The sequence below is a fragment of the Rhinoraja longicauda genome, chromosome 1 (genome assembly GCF_053455715.1).
Source record: "Rhinoraja longicauda isolate Sanriku21f chromosome 1, sRhiLon1.1, whole genome shotgun sequence".
Lineage (NCBI taxonomy): Eukaryota > Metazoa > Chordata > Chondrichthyes > Rajiformes > Arhynchobatidae > Rhinoraja > Rhinoraja longicauda.
In genome coordinates, this window is record NC_135953.1 from 66,743,417 (window position 1) to 66,767,194 (window position 23,778).

At 40.6% G+C, this 23,778-nt stretch overlaps 2 protein-coding genes across 2 annotated transcripts in view; one reads left to right on the plus strand and one right to left on the minus strand.

The window, feature by feature from the left end:
• bend4 (BEN domain containing 4) overlaps positions 1-15,257 on the plus strand; it is a 38,955-nt gene extending 23,698 nt beyond the window's left edge. The window contains exons 2-5 of the mRNA XM_078399224.1: positions 1,738-2,295; positions 3,754-3,845; positions 4,874-5,114; positions 9,662-15,257. Of these exons, the coding sequence (XP_078255350.1) occupies positions 1,738-2,295; positions 3,754-3,845; positions 4,874-5,114; positions 9,662-9,879 (1,109 nt within the window). The 3' untranslated portion in view covers positions 9,880-15,257. The remainder of the gene's footprint in view (positions 1-1,737; positions 2,296-3,753; positions 3,846-4,873; positions 5,115-9,661) is intronic.
• The window catches only part of slc30a9 (solute carrier family 30 member 9), an 82,856-nt gene continuing 72,495 nt past the window's right edge, over positions 13,418-23,778 (minus strand). The window contains exon 20 of the transcript XR_013547264.1: positions 13,418-13,618. The gene's annotated coding sequence lies outside the window, so the exon portion shown is untranslated. The remainder of the gene's footprint in view (positions 13,619-23,778) is intronic.

A 23,778-nucleotide genomic window follows, 5' to 3' on the forward strand; every position in this document is an offset into this window, starting at 1 on the left:
TGGGCTGTAAGCTACTCAAGCAGAGTATGAGGTGCTGTTTTTCCAGTTTGGCCTCACTCGCAATGGAGGAGATCCGGGACAAAAAGGTCAGTATGGGAATGGAAAGAGGAGTTAAAATGGTTAACAGCCAGGAGATCCGACAGGCCTGGGCGGACCCGACACTAGTGTTTGGTGAAACGGTGAGATTACACCCTAACAGCATGAACATTGAATTCTCCAATTTTAAGTAACCAACCTTAAACCCCCCCCCCCCCCCCCATTTCTCCTCCCACCTCCTTTTCCTGGACGTGCACTATTTCTCCCCTCCAACTTATATTTCTTTTTCTGGCTTCACGGTTCGCACTTCTTCTATCCTTATCTCACACCTTTGTCTTTTCATCTCTGGTCTTTGTCCAACCAACTGCTTATAATCCCATGGCCGCCTCTCCCCCTTACATGTATCCACCTATCTTATTTTTCCCATTTTCCCGTTTTCAGCTCCATTGGCAATAAATTATTGGCTGAATTTTACCTCGGTAACATTTTCCTGCCCCACCCATATCTGTCTTGATTCTCTTTATGTACAAAAATCAATGTCTTGAATGTATGAGTCACATCCTCTCAAATCAAAACCAATCCTTTATTATGTAGGAAGTGCAGTACATTCTGGTCCTACTGATAGCGTTGTTATTTGTTCTAAATTAATTTGTTCAAAAAATGTAAATAAGCAACTTTGTATTAGATAGAGCGGCATATATAGGGGTACTTACTAATTGATGCAATCACAGTGCAGTAATCTGCCAAAATAATGTACCTACTGCATCATAGCAATGAGGATGGTGCTGTAAATTATGTATGCAATAGACTGATCCTAGTTATACCCTGTTATACCCTGTAGGATGAATCAATAATCAATCCTGATTAATGCAGTAGCTTCTCAGGCTTATGTTACAATTGTACAAGATGTTAGTGAGGCCACACTTGCAGTACTGTGTTCAGTTTTGATCACCCTGGTAGAGGAGGGATTTCATTAACCTAGACAGAGTGCAGTGAAGATTTAAAAGGATATTCCTAAGGAGCATTTGGGTAAGCTAGGACTATATTCCTTGAGGCACAGGAGGCTGAATGGTGATCTTGTAAAATCATGAGGTGAATAGATACTGTGAATGCAGAGTTTTTTTACGCAGGTCAAAAACCAGAAGACATAGGTTTATGGTGAGAGGGACAGGAATTAATGCAAATCTGAGGGGCATCCGTTTCACTCAGGTGGACATATGGAACGAGCTGCCAGAGGAGGTAGTTGAGGCAGATACTATAACAGCAAGTGTAAGACACTTAGACAGGTGCATGGGCCAAGCATGGGGAAGTGGGACTAGCTTAGATGGGGCATCTTGCTTGGCATGAATGAATTGGGCTGAAGAGCCTGTTTCCATGCTGTGTGACTCTATGAGAAGTTGCAACAAGGCTATGTAGTGTTTGTTCAATTGTAGTTAGTGGGAGGCCAGAATTTTCTTCCCAAATCATTTCATCCTGGATGGGAGGTTCAGTGCTGGGTTTCCTTTCAGTTGGGGTTTGGTATCAATGACCAAACCACTCCTCCAGACTTTACCATTTCACCGCCTGGAGCATTAAAAGCCACATTGAGACCATTGGGCATGTGGAGAAAATAGCAGGTTGGGGAGGCGATGTGGTGACTGATTGGGAGATTCTGTTCTTGCTAACTTTTTGAGCATGATGTGTTTTTCTGTTCCAACACAGAGAGCCGCTTAATACTTGATGCATTTGCACAGCAATGCAGTCGAGTCCTGACTCTCCTGAAAGACAATGGAAAACTTCTGGACACCAACCATCCTCAAGTCATTTCAAGTGTGAAAAGGGAGAGTGGATGCTACGAAGAGCACGCAGGACAGTGCCAGCTTGTCAGAAATGGCCCAGTGCAGCCACTGACAGGAGGCAACCCGGATATGGAACTGGAGTATGTGCAGAAGAAACATCAAACCTCAGCCTTGCTGCGTGTATTTACTGACTCCCTTCAGAGTTACCTCCTAGCCGGGGGCCGGCCTTCACAGAGTAACATGGAAGCAAGCGAGTGCAGTCACATGACAGAAATGGATCCACTTTCCACCTCTCCAACCCACACCCTGGGAGGGTGGACATCTCCCGCCACGTCCGAATCCCACGTTCATCCATCGTCGACATTTCCTGAGGAGGAGGAAGAGGATGGGTACTGTCAGAGATGCCAAGAGTTGGAACAAGATGTAGTTTTACTTCAACAAGAAAATGAGGAGCTGAGGAAAACCTTGGATAGCATTCCAGGTGTGTAAAGCCCTAGCTGGTCATTCTAATGCTGTGCTGTCATACCCACAGAGCAGATTGAATTGAATATAATTGAATTGAATACATTATATTAGCCAAGTATGTATACATACAAGGAATTTGCCTTGGTCAAATGGTATCACATTTACACCAAATATTTTACAGGCTGCCTGGAAGTTTTGGTACTGAGACAAATCTTAAATCTCAGATTTAACTCACGCAGCAATACTGTTGCAGCAATAGTTTTCTAGGACAGAAACACAAAGTACAAAACATGGTTAAATGACTGCAGTGTACCCAAGCAAATGTTTTATCTCTGGCGCACACAGTGACACTAATGTATTGACAAGATAAAATCAGGTTGACTTAATGTGATCTGGTTTCTCTTTGCCTTTGTTTAATTTAGAGATACAGTGTGGAAATAGGCCCACCAAATCTGTGCCGACCAGTGATCCCTGCATACTTACACTATCCTACACATGCTACGGACAATTTACAATTATACCAAGCCAATTAGCCTACAAACCTGTATGTCTTTGGATCCCGGAGAAAACCCACGCAGATCACGGGGAGAATGTACAGACAAGCACCCGGAGTCAGGATCGATCCCAGTTCTCTGGTGCTGTAAGGCAGCAACGCTACTGCTGCACCACCGTGCCGCCCTTCTCTCTGACTGTAGTGAATCTCTCGAGTTCTCTACTCCCAATGGTAGTGGAGGCCAGATCATTAAATATATTGGGAATCATATATTGTCACTATGTCACTTACTCCGCCCATCTGTCAATTAAATCTTCCTCACCTGTATCCACCCATCACTTGCTAGACTTTGTCCTGCCTCCTCCTCCTCTTTCCCAACTTTCTCCCCCCCCCCCCAATTACAACCAGTCTGAAGAAGGGTCCCGACCCGAAGCGTCGTCTATCCATTCTCTCCACAGATGTTGCCTGACCCACTGAGTTACTCCAGCACTTTGTGTTTTGAACGCTATTTGCTGATTGGATTCTGGTAAGTCCAGCCACAATATATTTCTTCTACCTCTGGTCTTGGTTCATTTATAAGATTGGCAAATGTATGTTGCAATGCTTGCACTTGCCACCATTCACAGTACAAGCCATATCATTCTACTTACTTCCAAGATTTTCATTCTGTTGGCATGAGCAGTTTTGATTGCACAGATGTTCCATGAGCAATAACTTCCGAATCTTCATCCAGGTTCCAGCTCCTTAGATGCAGTGGTGGGAGGTTATGTACAGAGATTTCCTTGCTGAGAGTTAAGTGTTTGTTGGAAGGAATGAGTGTGGCAATTCATATGTTAGCATCTTACAATTATTGTAAGTAGATAGTCCATAAAATAACCTTTTGATCTTATTTAGATTTTGCCTAGCTGAATGATGGACAGTCTTTCATTCAATTACTTTTTCCCATGAGCTGATAATTCAAAATGCTTTTCTCCCATGCAGTGCCCTGCCAGACCGTTCTTGATTATTACAAGACCGTCCTTCAGCAGCACAACCAACTTATTCAACCAGTCTCAGAGGAGCAGCCACCAGAGGTAAGTACTTCCCATGGAAAACCAAGTTCACAATGAATTCTTGTACTTTGGATTCATCTCATTTGAGTGCCAGTGACACCCAGAAATATTGCCACTGTTTCTCTCTCCACAGGTACTGACTGCAGTGAACCTCCACCATTATCTGCTTTGTTTCAGATTTACAGCAATTGCTGTTCATTCACGTTTAGTCTGACTCTTTTGACATTGATGCTCAATATTGAGATTGCGCGATTAGTCTTCCTCTTCTGTTTATCTTGATTTCTTTCCCCCTAAGCACTGGTTAACTCTCAGTCTGTTTTCAGTGACTTAGCAGAAAATACATCCAGGCTTTCTAAATGTGTTTGTAATTTAAATTATGGTTCATGATATCGTAATTCTTAGATATGACATCAATGACTAACAAGTGTGACATTTGACAGAAATGGTTTTTATCTATGAAGATATTAAGGCTAGACACGTGATTTTTATTTGGTTCAAAGCTGTGATCAAATTAATTTTATTTGTTCTGTGTTATAAAATGTAGCAACAAACACAAGTGATAGGTGTGAGAACTCTGAATGTCTGAGTCATCAGGTTAGGCATCAGTCATGTGGCCCTCCTCTGGACCTTATCCATAACTGCGTCACTTCCGACATGGTGGGGAACAGTACAGAACACAGTACTTTAGTCATGAACTGACCAGCAATCTGTGCAGAGTTAGAACACTATTCAGCGACTGCTCCTGAATGGTTCCATAGGAACAACTTTGCACTTCTGATCAACGCTATCCTTTTCTTCCTCCACTGACAATATAGATGATTCCTTGAACTAAGAGCAGTACAAAACTGATTTATTAACACATTACAACTTTACTGAACCTCAGTGTGTCTGCAATTCTAAGCTTAATAATTTCAATAATTTTGAAAGGATTTTGTTCCCTGGTGATACTAAGTAAACGAAAGAGGCAATTTGTAATGTAGTATTGAATTACACTTAACACAGTTGTTGTAAATTTGTGATTTCAAAAGTTTCTTACCTTCAATTTTCAGGGAAACAAGCAGTTGTTGACCAACTATCCCGTCTATATAACCAGTAAACAATGGGACGAGGCTGTCAATTCATCTAAAAAAGATGGCCGCCGACTACTGCGTTACCTCATTCGATTTGTGTTCACAACAGATGAACTGAAGTATTCATGTGGTCTGGGGAAAAGGAAACGATCTATGCCACTAGGAGAGCCAAGGCCTGAGCGACGACCTCTTGACCCAGTCAAAGTGACCTGCCTCCGAGGTACGCATTACAGTATCCATGTAATAGAATGGATGTAAACAAGAGACCACATGCGAAAAGCCTACAAAGAAATGTTGAACAGCAGAGTGTGGTGGACATGTATGATTTGTGCTTCATGCAATAGAATTGGCAGTGCACACATTGTGCACACAAAGGTCTCTCCTCTTCAGCCATAGTGTTGGAGAAAGTGAAGTAATTCAGATAGGTCACAGGATTTGCGGCAAGATTGGTTGTGGGGCCTGAGGTGGAGTGGGGCATCAAAGAAAAGTGACTGCATAGTATTTATTATAATATTTGCAATTGGTTTTAACTCCCACTGTACTCTGAGAGGTTTTCCCGTTTAATTTCATTTCACTCAGCTGTCCACTTTTACATTTTAAAAGATCCATAGAGCCTTCAAATTTTCAATAATATGAAGGTTGATAATGATATTTAATGTAGTTTTTTTTTCAGATCAGTCTAGACCAATACATTATAACTAGTTGAACAGTCTAAAACATAGCAAGAGGTGCAAAGAAGAACCTCTGAAGAGAATATGTAGGTTGATGTTTCTAGTTGGACCATTATTGTGAAGATGATGCAGCATTTGGGGTGAACTGAACCAATGAAAGAAGACTGGAGACCCGAGGACACATTACTACACACATAATGGAATTACTTGCAAAATCTGGTTTATATAAATTTCAAGCAAGGCTGTCAGATAGAATTTCTAACAATTAGCTCATTATAAGCCAATGATCCATGATTAGGTGCAGTGTAAAATTACTATTGATTCCTAGGCATTAAGATTTGTCTGCTAAAATGTAGTTAATATTGGATTCGGATTCAAAGTAAAATTCAAAGGGAAGGAGTGGGATTGATATGCATTTGATATGCACTATCAAGAAAAATTAATTTAATATTATTCTACTTGTGTTAAACACTGAAACTTAGTCATGCAGTCATAAAACATGAAAACAGGCCCTTCGGCCCAACTTGCCCATACCGATCAACATGCTCCATCTACATTACTCCCACCTGCCTGTGTTTGGCCCATATCCTTCTAAACCTATCCAAAGATTTTTTACTACCTTCCTTGGCAGCTCATTCCATTACACTGTCCTTTGTGTAAAAAAAAGGTTGCTGACTGGATAGAAATTACAGGCTAACATCTGTATGTGAGAACAGAATGGGCCAACAGAAGTCGTCTGTTGGCGAACTCTCCTTGGATCCCATGCGATCTAACGTTCAAGAGCAGGTTACCTTATCCAAAGTCTTGCTGAAATCCATATATTTCTACCCTCATCCTTTTTGGTTACATCTTCAAAAACTCTATCAAATTCGTGAGACACAATCTCCCACGTACAAAACCGGGCTACCAATAATCAGCCATTCTCTATATAAATGGATATATATCCTTTCCCTTAGAATACTCTCCAGTAACTCTAACCACGAATGTTAGATTCGCTGGCCTATAGTTCCATAGAAATTCACACACTAGTTGTTTCTCACAGGACATAACTATACTGGGCAGGTCCTGTTACTGACCGCTCACCCAGCCGGACGCTGGATCCCAGGACAGCTGGAGACGAATCACATGTGTTGAACTCGCCTTTGCCTGGTGGATGGCACACCTCTTGGCAAAACACAAGCATTGCTGACTCCAAAACCTGATACCTGACCCGAGTGATAAAGTGAAAGGCTTTAACCTTCAAAGGAAACCAGGAGAACTATTTAAGAACAAGCCATGGAATGTTGGGGTCGGGGATGTTTTTGTAATGTTGATTCAGCAATAATTACTGACTAGGATACCTCCTGGGTAGTTCTGCCGAGGGATAGTGCACACCCATGAGTGAGAACAGAATGGACCTTGCTATGATGACCTTTCCCTAAATACAACACTATCAGAGTGTCAGTCTATTCTTGCAGTCATGTTACTTTATGGTTCAGGTGTGGTGTATGAAGGAACTGCAGATGCAGGTTTATACCGAAGATAGACACAAAATACTGGAGTAACTCAGCGGGTCAGGCAGCATCCTGAGAAAAGGAATAGGTGATATTTTGGGACCGAACCCTTTTGAGTCTGAAGAAAGGTTCCAACCCAAAATGTCACCTTTTCCTTTTCTCAGGATGCTGCCTGACCCGCTGAGTTACTCCAGCATTTTGTGTCTATCGTATGTTTCACATAAATGTCTATCACTGCATGCTGAGCCATTAAACTTGGGAACTTTTATTTAGCAAACTGACTGATGGGAGTATCAGGTTTTTTTTCAAGTTCACCAAGTCTCTGCTGACTTCATGCTGAAGGCACCATATAAATCATTGGTGGTGTACTTTTCTCTGCAGTAGTTGTTTCAAATTATCTTAGTATATAGTATTTACTGCAAAACTGAAATTGCATGCTAAAATAAAATGAACCTTTAATATTCAGAGAGCATGATGTATTATCCTAGCGATGCTGACATTGATGATGAAATTCACCATTACATTTACTGCACAAGCACAGCATTTGTTCATCTGTGTTAGGGGTTAGGTCTTGAAGACTAACCAGAGCAGGCATCTTATGGCAATGTTTAAATGTCACTGATGTTGCCTCTGCTAAACTCTCCCAATTCACTGGAAGGATAAGTGAATCTACATCAATGTCCTCTTCCAGGCTAACATCTGTATGTGAGAACAGAATGGGCCAACAGAAGTCGTCTGTTGTCAGGCAGGTGAACAATGAGGTGTGTAACCTGGATTGAGGCACTAGTTATACACAGTTGGGCAAGTGGCATTGTTTACCTGCCTGACAACAGACTCTTGAAACAGACTCGCTCTCTCTTTTGAACACTGTCATAGAGCATAGAAACAGGTCCTTTGGCCCAACTCGTCCATGCCAACAAAGATGCCCATCTAAGGTATTCCCATTTGTCCGCATTTGGCCCATATCCCTCTAAACCTTTCCTATCCATGTACCAGTTCAAGTGACCTTTAAATATTGTCATTGTATCTGCATTAGCAACATCCCCTGGCAGCTCATTCCATATAACCATCATCATCTGCATAAAAATTTGCCCCTCGAGTTCCTATTAAATCTTTCCCCTCACCTTACACCTGTACCCTTTGATTTTTGATTCCCCTACCCTGGGTAAAAGACTGTGCATTCACCCTATTTATTCCCCTCATGATCTTATACACCTCTATGGGCGTTGCACTGAGGACATTGCTGAGTGCACAAAATCCCAGCATATTCGCAGAAGCATCATCTTGCACATTAACCACCCTGCCTGTCACTATAAACATCTGCCCCCCACCCACCCACCCATGTGTCTCCCATTAGCCTCATTACTTGCCTCAGAACTGTAGTGGAAGCAGTAAAATGTAGACACTATAAACTACAGCTGTTGGTTTACCAAAAAAATACATAGTGCTGGAGTAACATAGAATTCTCCAATTTTAGATTAAACAACCACAACCACACACCCCCCACTTATTCCCCTTTCCTCTGTGCCCACCTAAATTTGCATCCATTTCTCCCCTTCCCTTCCCCTTTCCTCTTCCACCTATAATTCCTTGTCTGGCTTCACATTCTACGCCACCTTTTATCTGACGCTTTTTGTCCTTTCATCTTTGGCCTTTGCCCAACCATCTGCCAATGAAAAGCCTCCCTAACCCCCCCCCCCCTCACCTGTATCCACCTATCACTAGCCAGGCTTTGTCCTGCCCCTCACCTCTCTTCTAGCTTTCTCCCCCCAATCACAGTCAGTCTGAAGAAGGGCCCCAATCTGAAATGCCACCAATCCATGTTCTCCAGAGATGCTATGTGACCTGCCTGTTGAGTTACCCCAGCACTTTGTGTCTATTTAAGAGTGGAAACAAGTTGCTCTAACACCAGTAAGCAGTAAAATCATACCCTCCCTTGAAATTCCAAAAGCAATCTTTGCCAGAACTCAGAGGCACATAACATGCTATTTTAATCTTCCCAGTAACCTCAATCTCCCAAACACCAGTCTGCACACTAAATCCACAGTCCACTGTTTTCCGGGCTTCATTTAAAATAAAATTGTCAAGACAGAGGAAAAGATGCAAGGATGTTCTCCAAACTTCCATGTCTCTTCCAAAACTTGTTCTGGTGAAGGCTGCATGTCCTGAAATGTTAATGCTGTTTCTTCTTCCACATATACTGCCTGACATGCTGAATGTTTTCAACACCTGTTGTTGTACAAGGTAAGGCTTTGTTGGCAGTGCCAGCTTTTATTCCCTCTCATTTAAAGACCCAGAGTTACATTCACGATACATGGTTCTTACTATCAAAAAGTTTGAGAATGTAAACCCTGCATATACAAAGTAGCAGCAATGTATTTCCAAGAAAGGAGGGTTAGTGCCACAGAGGGCAACCTGTAGCTGGTAGTGCTGTCATGTCCCTGTTGGAATATCAGGGTACTCAGTTTACAGTTGGGAATGACTGTTCTGAAGATCAATGTACAAAACCCATAAACCACAGGTCACCAATTCTTGACATTTGCACTAACTTGGAGAGCTGGCACGTTATTTTACTTTCTTCATTTGCTGTGTGTTATTTACAGAATTCATCCGGATGCATTGCACCTCCAACCCGGATTGGTGGATGCCATCAGAGGAACAAATCAACAAGGTCTTCAGTGATGCTGTTGGGCATGCTCGGCAGGGACGTGCGGTAGGAACTTTCCTGGGTAGTGCCGGTCCCTATTATGAAGGCTATGACCATCAGATGTCACAGGACGAAGTGTTCAACAAGGGATGCCACGAGGGGGCCGGAGACTGAACCCATACAGTTTAATGTAACTGCCTTGCTGGTGTAGAAAATGAATGTATATTGCTCCATGGTTGTATTGGTGTTGCACCAACTTGATATGATGCAAATCAATCTCAAATTAGAACATTTAATTAAAACAAGATTTCCTACAGAAGAAATACCAAAAGTGACCTCAGAGGTTAACCTGCTTTGACTGTGATTTATTTGGTAAATATCCATTGTCTTGAACATCCGAAGTGCAATCCCAGGCTTGGGACTGAGGAATGTTACTTACTCTGACTAAAAAAAAAATAGCATTCAACCCAAATAAGAATATAGCATCCAATCAAAATAAGACTTTAAAAATAGTTTGCTTTGTAGGTTTGTTTACAAGCTCTAAAATCTACACAAAATCAAAAATAACTCTGAAATAGATCAAAGCTATTCCTGGGCAACTATGTTTAGTTAACTTACGAATAGAAAAAGATTACCGTTAAAATCTGGCGCCTGACCCGTCTTGATTGTATTACTGGCAGTATCTCAGAATTTTGGAATTAGGCTTGTGGTCACAAACATCATAATAGTGTGGTGATATGGTTTACAATAATGTATAGGAATAGGAATACTTTTTTGTCACATGTGACTAGGCACAGTGCGATCCTTTACTTGCATACACAATGTATACAAATAGCGGCCACCTATGGAGCTGACAAAGTTACAAAGCACGCCGGCTCTCCCTTTTGTGTTCCCCCACGCCGGTCCCCATCGTCCATTGTTCCCCCCTCCCTCACGGCTGTCCCCCTACACCGGTTGTCCATTGTTCACCCACTTCATGGTGGTTCTCCACGCTCTCATCGACCCGAGAGGCATTGCCGCCGCCACTGCCTCCCCATTTCACGCCTCTGTGGTGCCGCCGTGGGCTCCGTCGGCTTCCACCCGCAAGGCCCTGACCTTGGCTTCTACGCGGCGATCCGGGAGGCATCAAGGCCGCAGTGCCTCGATAAAGACTTTCGGCCGCTTTCCCAGTCCACAGCCGTGGCCCGTCGGCTATAAAACTTTGCCCAGTCTACCATCCTGTAAATTCAATTCTCCCCCCTCCCTGATTCTCAGTCTGATGAAGGGTCTCGACCCGGCTATTTCTTTTCTCAAGAGATGCTGCCTGACTCGCTGAGTTACTCCAGCATTTTGTGTCTATCTTCGGTGCAAACCAGCATCTGCACTTCCTTCCTACACAAATTCAATTCATGCTTGAGTTTCAGTTACCTACTTTAAAATGTGGCATTTTGGAAATGTAGTATCATGGCCATGGGAATCATATAGAAATATAATGTAATATGTGCGGAATGACAAATGAAATTGAGGCAGGTAAGTAGCATTCCCTTCAGAAATGCATATCTGCCAATTATCTCAGACACTGGCTTTGGTTATATTGGACTTGTTTGAATACCTACTGTCCATGTGTACAAGTGCATTAACATTGAAAGTTGCAACATTTGTAATACTTGTATTAAAACTAATTTCATTAAGGAAATTAATTTTAAACAGTACATTTCTAATCAACTTTCAAATTGACTGTTATCGAGGCATTTGACCCCATTTCACGTTCATAGTCAGCTGACATGCTGATTATGATGACTGAATTATCCTGCTCATACTAATAAACGTTAATTGCTAACTGCTAAGGTTTTGCACATTTGAATAAAGCAGAAAACAATGAGAACCATGGAATGCATTATTCTGGCAGGAAACATTTGTCGTTTAAAATTAAAAGGAAACCTGATCAGATGTATCTGTATGGCATCCTGCATTAACAGTCAGAAGACTTCTATATTTTTATATTTTAAACACTGAGGTTTTGTTTACCTTCTTGATTTTCTAACATTATATTGTAATCCTGTAGGAAGGTTACAATTAAAAGGTTTTGGGGGGTGATAAATACATTAGTTTAGTTAAAGAGAGAGCAATTCTGAAGCTTTGTGTTAATGTTATATGGTGAAAATCAACAGAAAGATGGTGTCTGGTGATAATCTGAAAATATACTCAAAGTATAGTTGCTTCATTTGTACATTAGATTGAAAAGGTCATTTGTCTGATGCAATCATTCACCAGAACTGGTATCATATGGTTGGAGAAGCTTCTTTACATAACTGACCAAAACTTAGTAGATTGAAAACCTATTCTACCCTCTTAAGTGCTTTAATAATTTACTTAATAATAATGTAATATTTTGCAAAGTACTGGAAGGTGTAAACTTTCCAGGAGATTGTACGGTCATTTCAATTCCATTGTGAATGTCACACGATATTATGTTGCACTGTGAGATATCAGCAATGACTCAAATGGTAGCACTGCTGCCGTGAAAATGAAAGGTTGTAGTTTCTAATGTAACTTCAAGAACCTGAGTGTCAAAACCAAGTTGACACTTCATTGAAGCCACAATGGAGATCTGTAATGTCAGCATGCCACTTTTGAGATAAAACATTAATCTGAAGTCCTGTTTCCATTTGAGATGGATGTAAACCACCTCATGGAACTATTCAGATAAATGAGTGATAGTAAGTCTCAGCACCAAAGACCCATGTTCAACCCTGACATTAGGGGGCATGTGTGTGGAGTTTGCATATTCTCCCTGTGGTAATTTAATTGGCTACTGTAAATTGCCCTTCGTGTGTAGGTGAATTAGAATTGTGAGAATGTGGGAAGAATGAAAAATGGGATTAATATAGAGCCAGTGTAAGTGGGTGGTTGATGGTTGACATGGACGATGGGCCAAAGAGCCTGTTTTTGTGCTATGTATGTCTCTGTGACATGAGGATGTTCTTTCAGTGATCATCAATTTCCATTATTTAACCATCACTTCATTATCATTACCTTATTCCTTCTTGCGGGACCTTGTGTGCAAATTGACTATTGCATATCATAGAATTATAATGACAATGAGAGGCCATTGGGTCCATCATATCCATGCTAACACCCATGTTCTTTCCTTATAACTACATTCTGAAAATACAGTGAATTGGGACTTGCAGAGTGTGAAAGTTCAGAAATGCAAGTTTGCCTTTCCAACTGATGTGGATGATCTTTGGTCTGTGCAATAGTACTCATCACTACTGTGGCATCCATTCTTTAAGTTTAGCTATATTATTGTCACGTGTACCAAGGTAGGCAATGTTTTTTGCATGCAAAACAAAGCTTTTCACTGTACCTCTTGTACAGGTGACAATAATACATTTAAACCTTTACTTCTGAAAGCCACAATCAATTCCTTGCTCCTTTGTTTGATTTGGGGTTAATTAAGCAGAGACTGCTTTGGCCTGACTGTGTGCCGATCATGTGGATTGAATTGCTGTGAACTTCCAGCACTGTCCACTAAATTTAATAGAAACTTTGACCATACTGCAGGCTGCAGAACAATACAAGGCAGTTATAATACAAGATGAAGACTAGTCATAACTAGAAACTTAATTGTCACTACAATTGTAAAAAAAGTGCCCAGGAGCTGATTCATTTATGAGCCAATTTTTAGTTATTGACAATGAATGGACAATACAACACAGTCCTTTTAATGTTATTTTGTTACATTTTTCTTTCTCAAAAACATCACTGGCTTTCCCTTCTCTCTGTGCTGACATCAAGCTGCTCTTCCATGGTTGATTTTTGTAGACATGTGACAGGCATTTTTACTACAGCCTCACAGTTAGTTCCCATGTTTGCATTTTGTACTATGTTAGCATCACTCCTCCATAGCAGCATTCCTCTTGGAGAAAACCTAAAGAACATTGAGACATCTCACTGGGATTCCAACAGATGAATTGATTCAGCACTGACCAGTGATTAAATCCAGTACAGTACAAATTACTGTGCTTGGAAACATAGAATATATACACAATGTATGTTTCATTGGGGAAGGGAGAGCAAATCAGTCAGCAGAAGTATTGCACCCAAAGCTCACTGGCTCACGTGGGCTGAGTGGAGCTTACTGCTGGGTACATGGAATTGCAATTTTCTCAAAAAATGAAATGAAGACAACGTTATTTAAATTGTTCTTTTAAAATATGCTTTGACTTGAACATTTGCTTATATTAGTCTGCTCCTTGGCTCTGATTATTTCGTTGGTACCAATACCCAGGATACATTATGACAGAGAGTCCAGTTAGGTTTCAACAGACCATTGAATCTGATTTCTCATGTCATCATCAGAAAATATTGTACGATTATTAACCATTGGGAAGTCATGTTGCAGTTGTATAAGACGTTGGTGAGACTGCATCTAGAATATTGTGTTCAGTTCTGGGCACCATGTTACAGGATATTGTCAAGCTTGAAAGGGTTCAGAAAGGATTTGCGAGGATGTTGCCAGGACTAGAGGGTGTGAGCTAAAGGAAGAGGTTGAGTAGGCTGGGTCTCTATTCCTTGGAGCGCAGGAGGATGAGGGGTGATTTTATACAAATGTATAAAATCATGAGAGGAATAGATTGGGTAGATGCACAGACTCTCTTGCCTAGAGTAGGGGAATTGAGGACCTTATGACATAGGTTCAAAGTGAAGGGGAAAAGATTTAATAGGAATCCGAGGGCTAACTTTTTCACACAAAGGGTGGTAGGTGTATGGAACCTGCCAGAGGAGGTAGTTGAGGTTGGGACTATCCCATTGTTTAAGAAACAGTTAGACAGCTACATGGATCGGACAGGTTTGGAGGGATATGGACCAAGCGCAGGCAGGTGGGAGTGTAGCTGGGACATTGTTGGCCAGTATGGGCAAGTTGGACCAAAGGGCCTGTTTCCATACTGTATCACTCTATGACTAACCAAATATCACCCTTCCTGCCACAGCTGAGATGCATTTGATCTTCAACCTTTGGTTAACCAGGAATATCATCCATGGGATAATTTATAAGGTTGAGCACTTTTCCCTACGTTTTTGCATCATTATTGTGACTGGTCAGTGCAGTGAACAGTAAATGTAAAATCTTGTTAATTGTGAAGGATTAGTAATGTTAGCATTCCACAAGTGTACTTCTCTCTGTATTAATTAAACGTGCACTGATTTGAAACAGAGACTTTTTGTTACATGTTGACTATGTCTTTCTTTGGTAATGTGTGTAATCTCAGTGTAGCTTTTACGTCAATTGTTGAGACCAGCCACACTCAAATGTACACATGTATGTACATTACTGCTTTGTCGCTGATATCTGCATTACACTTGATGTTTTAGAATCTTCCAGTTTTGTGGTTGTCTTTTTTTTAAACTGAACAGCAGGGGAAATTGTACATTTGTGATTTTGTACGTAGCGATTTAATCAGTCGTCTGCACTTGGGCGACATCTGCCTTACTATCAACTAGCTTCAAAAGGCAATGAGAGTAATTTCATGATTGTTTTGTCAAATAAAGACCTTAAAAAAGTACAACTAATTTTCTCTTGTTTGGTATCATTCAAGTTAATTTTTTTTAAATTGAGTGAATTTGGTTGACCTTGTACAGGTCATCCAGGGAATGGGCAGTATGTTCATGTCATAGCAGAATTAGGCCATTCAGTCCATGAAGTCTACTCTGCCTTCAATCATGGTTGATCTCTATTTCCCTCTCAGCCCCATTTCCCACCTTCTCCCCATAATCCCCCAGACACCTATACTAATCAAAAACCTATCAATCTCCGCCTTAAAAATATCAATTGACATCCTCCACAGCCTTCCGTGGCAATAAATTCCACAGATTCACCAGAGGAAAGAAATTCCTTCTTTCCAAAGGTCTGTCCTTTTATTCTGAGGCTATGACCTCTGGTCCTAGACTCTCTCACTAGTGGAAACATTCTCACCACATCCACTCTATCCAGGCCTTTCACTATTCGTAAGGATTGCATCATGAGTATCAGTCTGTCTCTGCTGACAGAAAATAAAGTCAATCAGAATCATACACTTCAAATATAGCTGTGTTCTGTGCAACGACACAGCTTAGATCAATTTACTAAATCAGTTCAGTTTAGTTTAGTGTCACGTGTACCGAGCTAGCGAAAAGCTTTTGTTGCGTACTATCCAGTCAGTAGAAAGACAATACATAATTACAATCGAGCCATTTACAGTGTATAGATAGATATATGATCAGGGAATAATGTGCAAGGTAATGTCAGCAAAGCAATCAAGGATAGTCTGAGGGTCACCAAAGAGGTAGATAGTAGTTCAGCACTGCTTTCTGGTTGTGGTGGGATGATTCAGTTGCCTGATCAAAGTAAGGACAGATCTGAGAGGATCTTCTTAATCAGAGTGAAAGTAGGAAATGTTGCTGTAGGAATAGAGATTTAAGAGTGTGGAATGATTGTAATATGCAATTGTAGATCTGCTTCTGTGGCTAGCATGCAAATAGTTGCCTGGGTTGGGCACAGTTTTACATTGTACTTGAGATAAAGCCAACATGATAACAGCAGTATTTTTTAAATATCTGGTTATTTTGAAGGCATTAGTTTGGAACATGTAGTGAAAAGAACATTGGGTTCATCAGTGCTCATGCTCATTATGGAGTAACACTCATCACTATTTGTTTACCAAAAAGAACAAAAAAAAACTGCAGATGCTGGAAACATTTTGCAGATAAGGCAGCATCTGTGGAAGGAAATAGGGTTAACGTTTCAGGCCAATGCCCTTTCATCAGAACAATGGCACACGTGAATATCTTACCAGGAGAGGCTAGACACAAGGCCATGAATTTCATTTATCTACTCATTTGATATGCCAGAATACCAGGATTTGTTTATTTGGAGATTTGAACATTTAACAGAGTGGTGTAGCGTAATTACTGTCAATCACATTCACGATGTAGTTTCTACGGGTGATATCTAAATCCTTCAGAAATTAATTATTGCATGACAATTTTTCAAACAAAATTATTATCAATTTTTTCATCTCTTAATTCCATCTTCCCCATTTTATTTTTTTCTGAATTTTCACAGGTTATGATAACTTTGGTTTAGAGCCTGTCTACTTGCATGAGGCAAAGGTTTTGACCAACCGACGGATTGGGTGTAAAGACAATGTTTATTTTTCTGCTCATCAGCGCCAACCAGTAGAATTTGAGATACATGATGATCAACACAATTTGGTGCAGAAAAAACTTGTGTTTGGTGAGCATCTGGAAGCCTAATCAACAGCAGCATCATACATTAATTTCTGTCAGTAAAATCGACAGATTCAAATTTCTGCAGCAGTCCGCAACCATACAAACTTGGTTGATTTTTTTTGAGGAAGTGAAGAGGGCGAGTTGTAAAAGTAGACCAATGGATGATATTTATATGGACTGTGGTGACTAGAACAGGCTGCCAGAGGTGGTGTTGGAAGAGTATGGGGTTTGGGAAGCTTCTAGACGAGTACATGCATATGGAGGGAATGGTGGAATACAGGTAGGTTGAGCAATGAATTTAATATGGCATCATGTTTACCACAGACATTGTGAGCTAAAGGGTCTGTTCCTGGGGTGAAATGTTCTAAATAAGAATCTATCTCATAGCTTGGGATTGTAGTCTTGCAGCCCAGACATGACAGAAATGGCATCCCTTTCCTGAAGATCATCTTAGAAATAGTCATGTTGTTGACACGTTACCTGCCACCAACTCCTCAGATTTATCCAACAGGCTATGCTGCTAGTCTGCCACTATTTCCTATAAAGTGCATATCGTGTCCTTCAATGCTGATGTTATTATCATTCTTTGCATAAACAAAACAGTAGAGCATATGAACAGGCCCTGGATTTGACGTGTCGAACCAGGACTCCACTGATTTCATCAGATCTAGCCCGGTGCCCACTAGGTCATCATGCACTGAATCCCATTTCTAATTAACCAAAACTGATCTCTTTTAGACCATGAATCGATGTTCAAATCTTTTTTTCACCTTCTATTATTAACTATTATTCATTGGAATCTAATACAGAGAAGTGTGAGGTGTTGCATTATGGGATGTTTAACAAGGGCAGGACCTACACCGTGAATGGTAGACCCTTGGGTAGTGTTGTAGAGCAGAGGGATCTAGGCATACAATAGACAATAGGTGCAGGAGTAGACCATTCAGCCCTTCGAGCCAGCACCGCCATTCAATGCGATCATGGCTGATCACATACAGGTGCATGGTTCCTTGAAGGTCAAGGGCGGCATGGTAGCGCAGCGGTAGAGTTGCTGCTTTACAGCGAATGCAGCGCCGGAGACTCAGGTTCGATCCTGACTACGGGTGCTGCACTGTAAGGAGTTTGTACGTTCTCCCCATGATCTGCGTGGGTTTTCTCCGAGATCTTCGGTTTCCTCCCACACCAAAGACGTACAGGTATGTAGGTTAATTGGCTGGGTAAATGTAAAAATTGTCCCTAGTGGGTGTAGGATAGTGTTAATGTACGGGGATCACTGGGCGGCACGGACTTGAAGGGCCGAAAAGGCCTGTTTCCGGCTGTATATATATGATGTGATATGATGATAAGTCACAGGTAGATAAGGTGGTCAAAAAGGCTTTTGGCACTTTGGCCTTCATCAGTCAGACTATTGAGTATAGAAATTGGGAGGTCATGTTGCAGTTGTATAAGACGTTGATGAGATCGCATCTAGAATATTGTGTTAGTTCTGGGCACCATGTTGTAGGAAAGATATTGTCAAGCTTGAAAGGGTTCAGAAAAAAATTACGAGGATGTTGCCAGGACTAGAGAGTGTGAGCTATAGGGAGAGATTGAGTAGGGAGCACAGGATGATGAGGGAAGATCCTATAGAGGTGTACAAAACCATGAGAGGAATAGATCAGGTAGATGCACAGAGTCTCTTGCCCAGAGGTCGAGGTCCAGGCGACATAGGTTCAAGGTGAGGGGTAAAAGATTTAATAGGAATCTGAAGGGTAACTTTTTCCACACAAAGGGTGTTGGGCGTTTGGAACAAGCTGCCAGAGAAGATTGTTGAGGCTGGGACTATCTCATTGTTTAAGAAACTTAGACAGGTACATGGATAGACAGGTTTGGAGGGATATGAACAAAGCGCAGGCAAGTGGGACTAGTGTAGCTGATCATTATGCCCGGTGTGGGCAGGTTGGGCCAAAGGGTCTGTTTCCACACTCTATCACTCTATGACTCTAACTACCCTTTATTTTGTTAAAAATATTTTATATTGGTATCTTTAAAATTGGATGTGTATCCAATGGAAATGTATGTGGAAGTCTGAAATTACCTGCCCCTGTCAAAGCTCTATTCCTCTTACCAGCAACTGTCTTTAACTAAATCAGACTTTTCACAACCAAGTCTTTTTGTGACCAGGTTTCAGACCCTTAATATAGGGTGGGGGTCAGGTGCTGGAATTCTGCCATGTCATATGCCCTAATCCAGGATAACTGTGTTTCCAATTCTGGCCTCCTCTTAATATCATTTGCTTCATCACTCAGAGGAATGAGTTTAGATGCAAAGGATCTTAAGTGTTGTTAAGAATGCCTGGCACACTGGCCATTCCCTCTTCCACGGTCTTAGAAAAGATACATAAGCTTGAAACCCCAGATATCCAGATGTTAGAATAGTTTCTTCACCACTGGTATCAGAATCCTTTATCATTAAATTCTAGGGTGCAATAACATTCCTCATTTGTATGAAGCTCAAACAGTATGCAAAGCAATAATGATATCCTTTATCATTACTATGCATACTGATTATCAGCTTCATGCAAACAAGGAATTTCATTGCACATCCATAAATTAATCATCAAAAGTCTATGACTGTGTTTTTTGACATTTTGCTCTGAATGGCAGAGCAACTTACCTCAGCATGAGGCCAAGTGTGGAAAAATGTTGATTATTTTATTTGTTTATTAATGCACCAACGATGCATCTGGGGATGCCTGAAAGGCTGCTTAAAATGGAAAACTGCTTTACATTCAGCAATTAATTCATGGAACTAAACCTTGATTGACTCTCCTGAATGGAGACAAGAAACTGCAGATGATGGAATCTTGAGCAAAACACAAAATGCTAGAGGAACTCAGTCGGTCATACAGCATCTGTGGAAGGAATGGACAGGTCCAGTTTCAGGTCAAGACCCTTCTTCAAACTGAAACGTTATCTGTCCATTCTCTCCACAGATACAACCTGACCCACTGAATGCCTCCAGCATTTTGCATTTTAATACTGAATGAATGTTGCACTATTGAAAATGCCTGTTACAGATGAGACAATAAAAGAAGTCCGTCCAAGTGAGCAAAATGATCCCATGCCACTATTTTCAAGGGCACACGTTGGCCCTGGTATCCTCAACCAATACTTAATCAATTGTACTGTGAGAGGGAAAACAGCTTTTCTATCACAAGCCGTTGCTACAAATTATCATGCACAACTTTGTGACTGTATCACAGCAATGATTATACTTAGGAGAATTTTGTTAGTTCTAATGTGCATTAGGACAACTTGTGATCGTGAGAAGTGCTATATATATTCAAGGGTTTCTTTTCTCTATCAAGAGATGTTAAAATACTTTTGTCAATAGCAACATAATTAGTGGTGCAGGTCTCAGTGATCATCATACATTTTGTCACATATTCCCAACTTTACATGTTTATCGGAAATCTTTTTATTCTGATTGCTGTAATCCAGTTCCTCTTCCTTTGCATGATATTTATTTATATTTAGACCCATTTTACTGGTATTAATCTTTCCCACTTCAGTCCGTATTTTTGTTTCCGAATTCACCGGTATCAGAAAGCCAAAATAACATTTGTGTATTTGTTCTATTCTGATTACGGTAAAATGTTATCTCTAATCACAACCTGCACCAAAATTCAATCCAATTAAAATACTCCATTCTATATTATTGCTAGGTATGCATTCACATATTTGGCCCCAAATTTATCAGATAATAGAACATCAGAGGCAAATTCAGATTCAATGATAAGATCCAAAGAGCAGAATTTACACTTTCCAAAAACTCTATTAGATAAATGTCCTTGGTAAAAATGCACAATTTAAAAAACAAAAATTGGTCACACGTTCAAAGTTTTTAATAAGTTTAGGTTCTAAATACAATTAAATATAATGCTCTATTCTACAGTATTAACCCAGAAGAACATATTTCATAAATGATTAGTTCTTGAGAGATTAGTAAATAATACAAGAGTCAAGAAATGCCTGGAGCTGCACCTGCTCTGTCAGTACTTGAAATAATTGGCAGGTTTCCACCCAAATGTAACACCAGCAGAGCAGAAGCAACTCCAAGAAATTTCCCAGCTATTGACATTTCCAATATCTATCGAGTCATAACTTCATTTTCAATCTGGTCTAAATTTCATACTAAAAACAATTATTTTGCTTCTGTATTACATTATACTCAAACCCTCCTGCCATATCAAATAAAATTGATGCCTACTCTAACAAACGTGCCCAAAAACAAATATTAAAAATGCCTGTCAAACCTGCAAGTAACTGGAAATGAGGGAAACTGATTCTTAGTTCAAGTAATACGTATTCATGAATCTGGTACCTAATTAATAACAATTTATTATTTAAGTCATACTTTGAGTCGTACATTCCTGAACAACTTTGTTTTAAAACATCCTTTTTTGCCTGGGTAATTGTATGTGCAAACTGATCATTATTTGTCAAGGATTCTTATATTCAAAATTAAATACTGTGTGGCACTCCATTTATAAGGCAGCTTTAGCATCTGTTCCAGAAGGTTTGGGCTTTGCATTGATTGTAGACTTATAGATGATATTTGCATGGCTTTGAAGTGAATTGCAATAACATTCCTTACTCATGGAATCATTAACCATTTTGTTTCAGGATCAGCCGATTATAATTATAGTATATTGCAATAATAATTACATGCAGATCAACTTCAGAACAACCTTAACTCGTCTCAAAACTGGGACTATATGCACACCTTCCATCTTAAAGGCTGTGCAGGACATTCACAAAAATAACGTGACTCTCCAATATTTTCAGTTTCTTCAAAATAGGATTTCAAGGTCCTTTCATCTATTTATTACAACTTTTACTTAGCACCTTTGAATGCTAAATTAAAAGAAATAAATTTAGGAATGCACAATGAAACACACAATTTAGAAGCAAAGGACATGGAAATATATACTGTGCATATATTTACACACACACACACACACTAACAGAACAAGTATCCAACAAATAATTTGCTACTAATTTCCTTGAGACACTGAAACACAGGTGTACCAATAAAAATCCAACCTATCAATTACACCAATCCAGGTAGAAAGAGGCATTCAGCAGGTCAAGCAGTATTTGGAAGGGAATGGCCAGTAAACGTTTTGGGTCAAGACCCCTCCTCTCCCTCTACAGACACTGTCTGACTCACCGAGTTCCTCCAGCAGCTTGTTGTTTGCTCCAGATTACACCATCTGCAGTCCATTCTGTCAACTTTTAATTAAAATTCTCATTGCCTTAAAACAAACCAAATTTCATCAATAAATGAATACTTGAATTGCGTTGATTTAAGAAATTTTAAAAGTGGATGGCTCGCAGGTCTATTCAAGTGAATCTGTACTTTCTTTCTACCTTCGGAGGCTGTGGTGGCGCTGCGGGAGCGGCTGTTACTTGGGATTTTCTCTGCCCGGCAGGGGCTTCAATGTCGGGAGCCACGACCGCCCCGACGTGCAGCAGCAGCGTCTTCGCCCCCTCAGATCGTGGGGCTTGGGTCGGCCCGCTGAGGCCTTTCACCGTCCGGCGCGGCCTGGAACGTGGCAAGTTCAACAGCCTGACCGTGGGAGAAGACGGCAGGGGAAGAGAAAAGACATTCTGGCCTTCCATCACAGTGAGGAGGTGACTGGAGGAGACTCACTGTGATGGATGTTTCTTTTTTTTTGTTTTGTGTTGGTTGTGATTGTGTGTGAAATTGTTTATTTTTATTGCTCTATTGCTGGACTGTGGGTGACCTTTCATTTCACTGCACATCTTGTATGTGTGACAAATAAACTTGACTTGAATGAAACACCTATAACACACTCATCTTTGTCATCACTGATGCTGAATGCAAATTATTCTTTAACATTGTTTGATTGATGCTAAAAAAAGGGCATAATTAACATTGTTTTACCCTTAATACAAATAATAGCTTGTTTGTGAAGCCCATTAGTTCAAAATCAAATAATTGATAGCTCAAAACAGCTCATTAGGAGGTGCCAGACCTTTACAAAACAAAGTGTAAAGTTTAATTAATTGAACAAAGGAGGACTTCTGATAAAGCAACAGAATTGGTGCCATTGAAGCAACCTATTATTGAGATATTCCTTTTGTATTGAAAACTAAGTGCTGTAGTATCTCAGTGGGTCAGGCGGCAAATGTGGAGGCTCAAAACTTCAGTTACTGCAGTCTCATTCCTCAATTCCTTTTGTGTCATTCATTTCGATGTAGCTCCATAGGACTTTGGTTAGGCCACATTTGGAGTATTGCGTGCAAATCTGCTCAGGCCATTACAGGAAAGATGGAGGTTTTGGAGGGTGCAGAGGCGGTTTAGCAGAATGCTGCCTGGATTAGAGGGTTTCAGCTAAAAGGAGAGGATTCTCTGGAACATCAGAGGTTGAGAGAGACTATATATGCATATAAAATTACTGACAGGCATAGATTGGGTGTAATCAGAAACTTTTTCCAAGGGTGGAAATGTCCAACACTAGAGGGCACAGCTGCAAAGGTGAGGGGGGAAAGTTTAATGAAGATGCACGGGGCAAGTTTTCTTTTTACACACAGTGGTCGGGACCTGTAACGGGCTGTCGGTGGTATAAACAATAGTAGTGTTAAAGAGGCGTTTGGATAGGCACATGGAAGTTTAAGGAGTAGAGGAATGTGGATTACATACAGGCAGATGAAATCAGTTTAACTTGGCATAAACATTGTTCCTGTGCTGTACTATTCTATGTTTATTTCTACTCTGCAACTTAGAACTTTTCTTTCTTTAACAAAATCT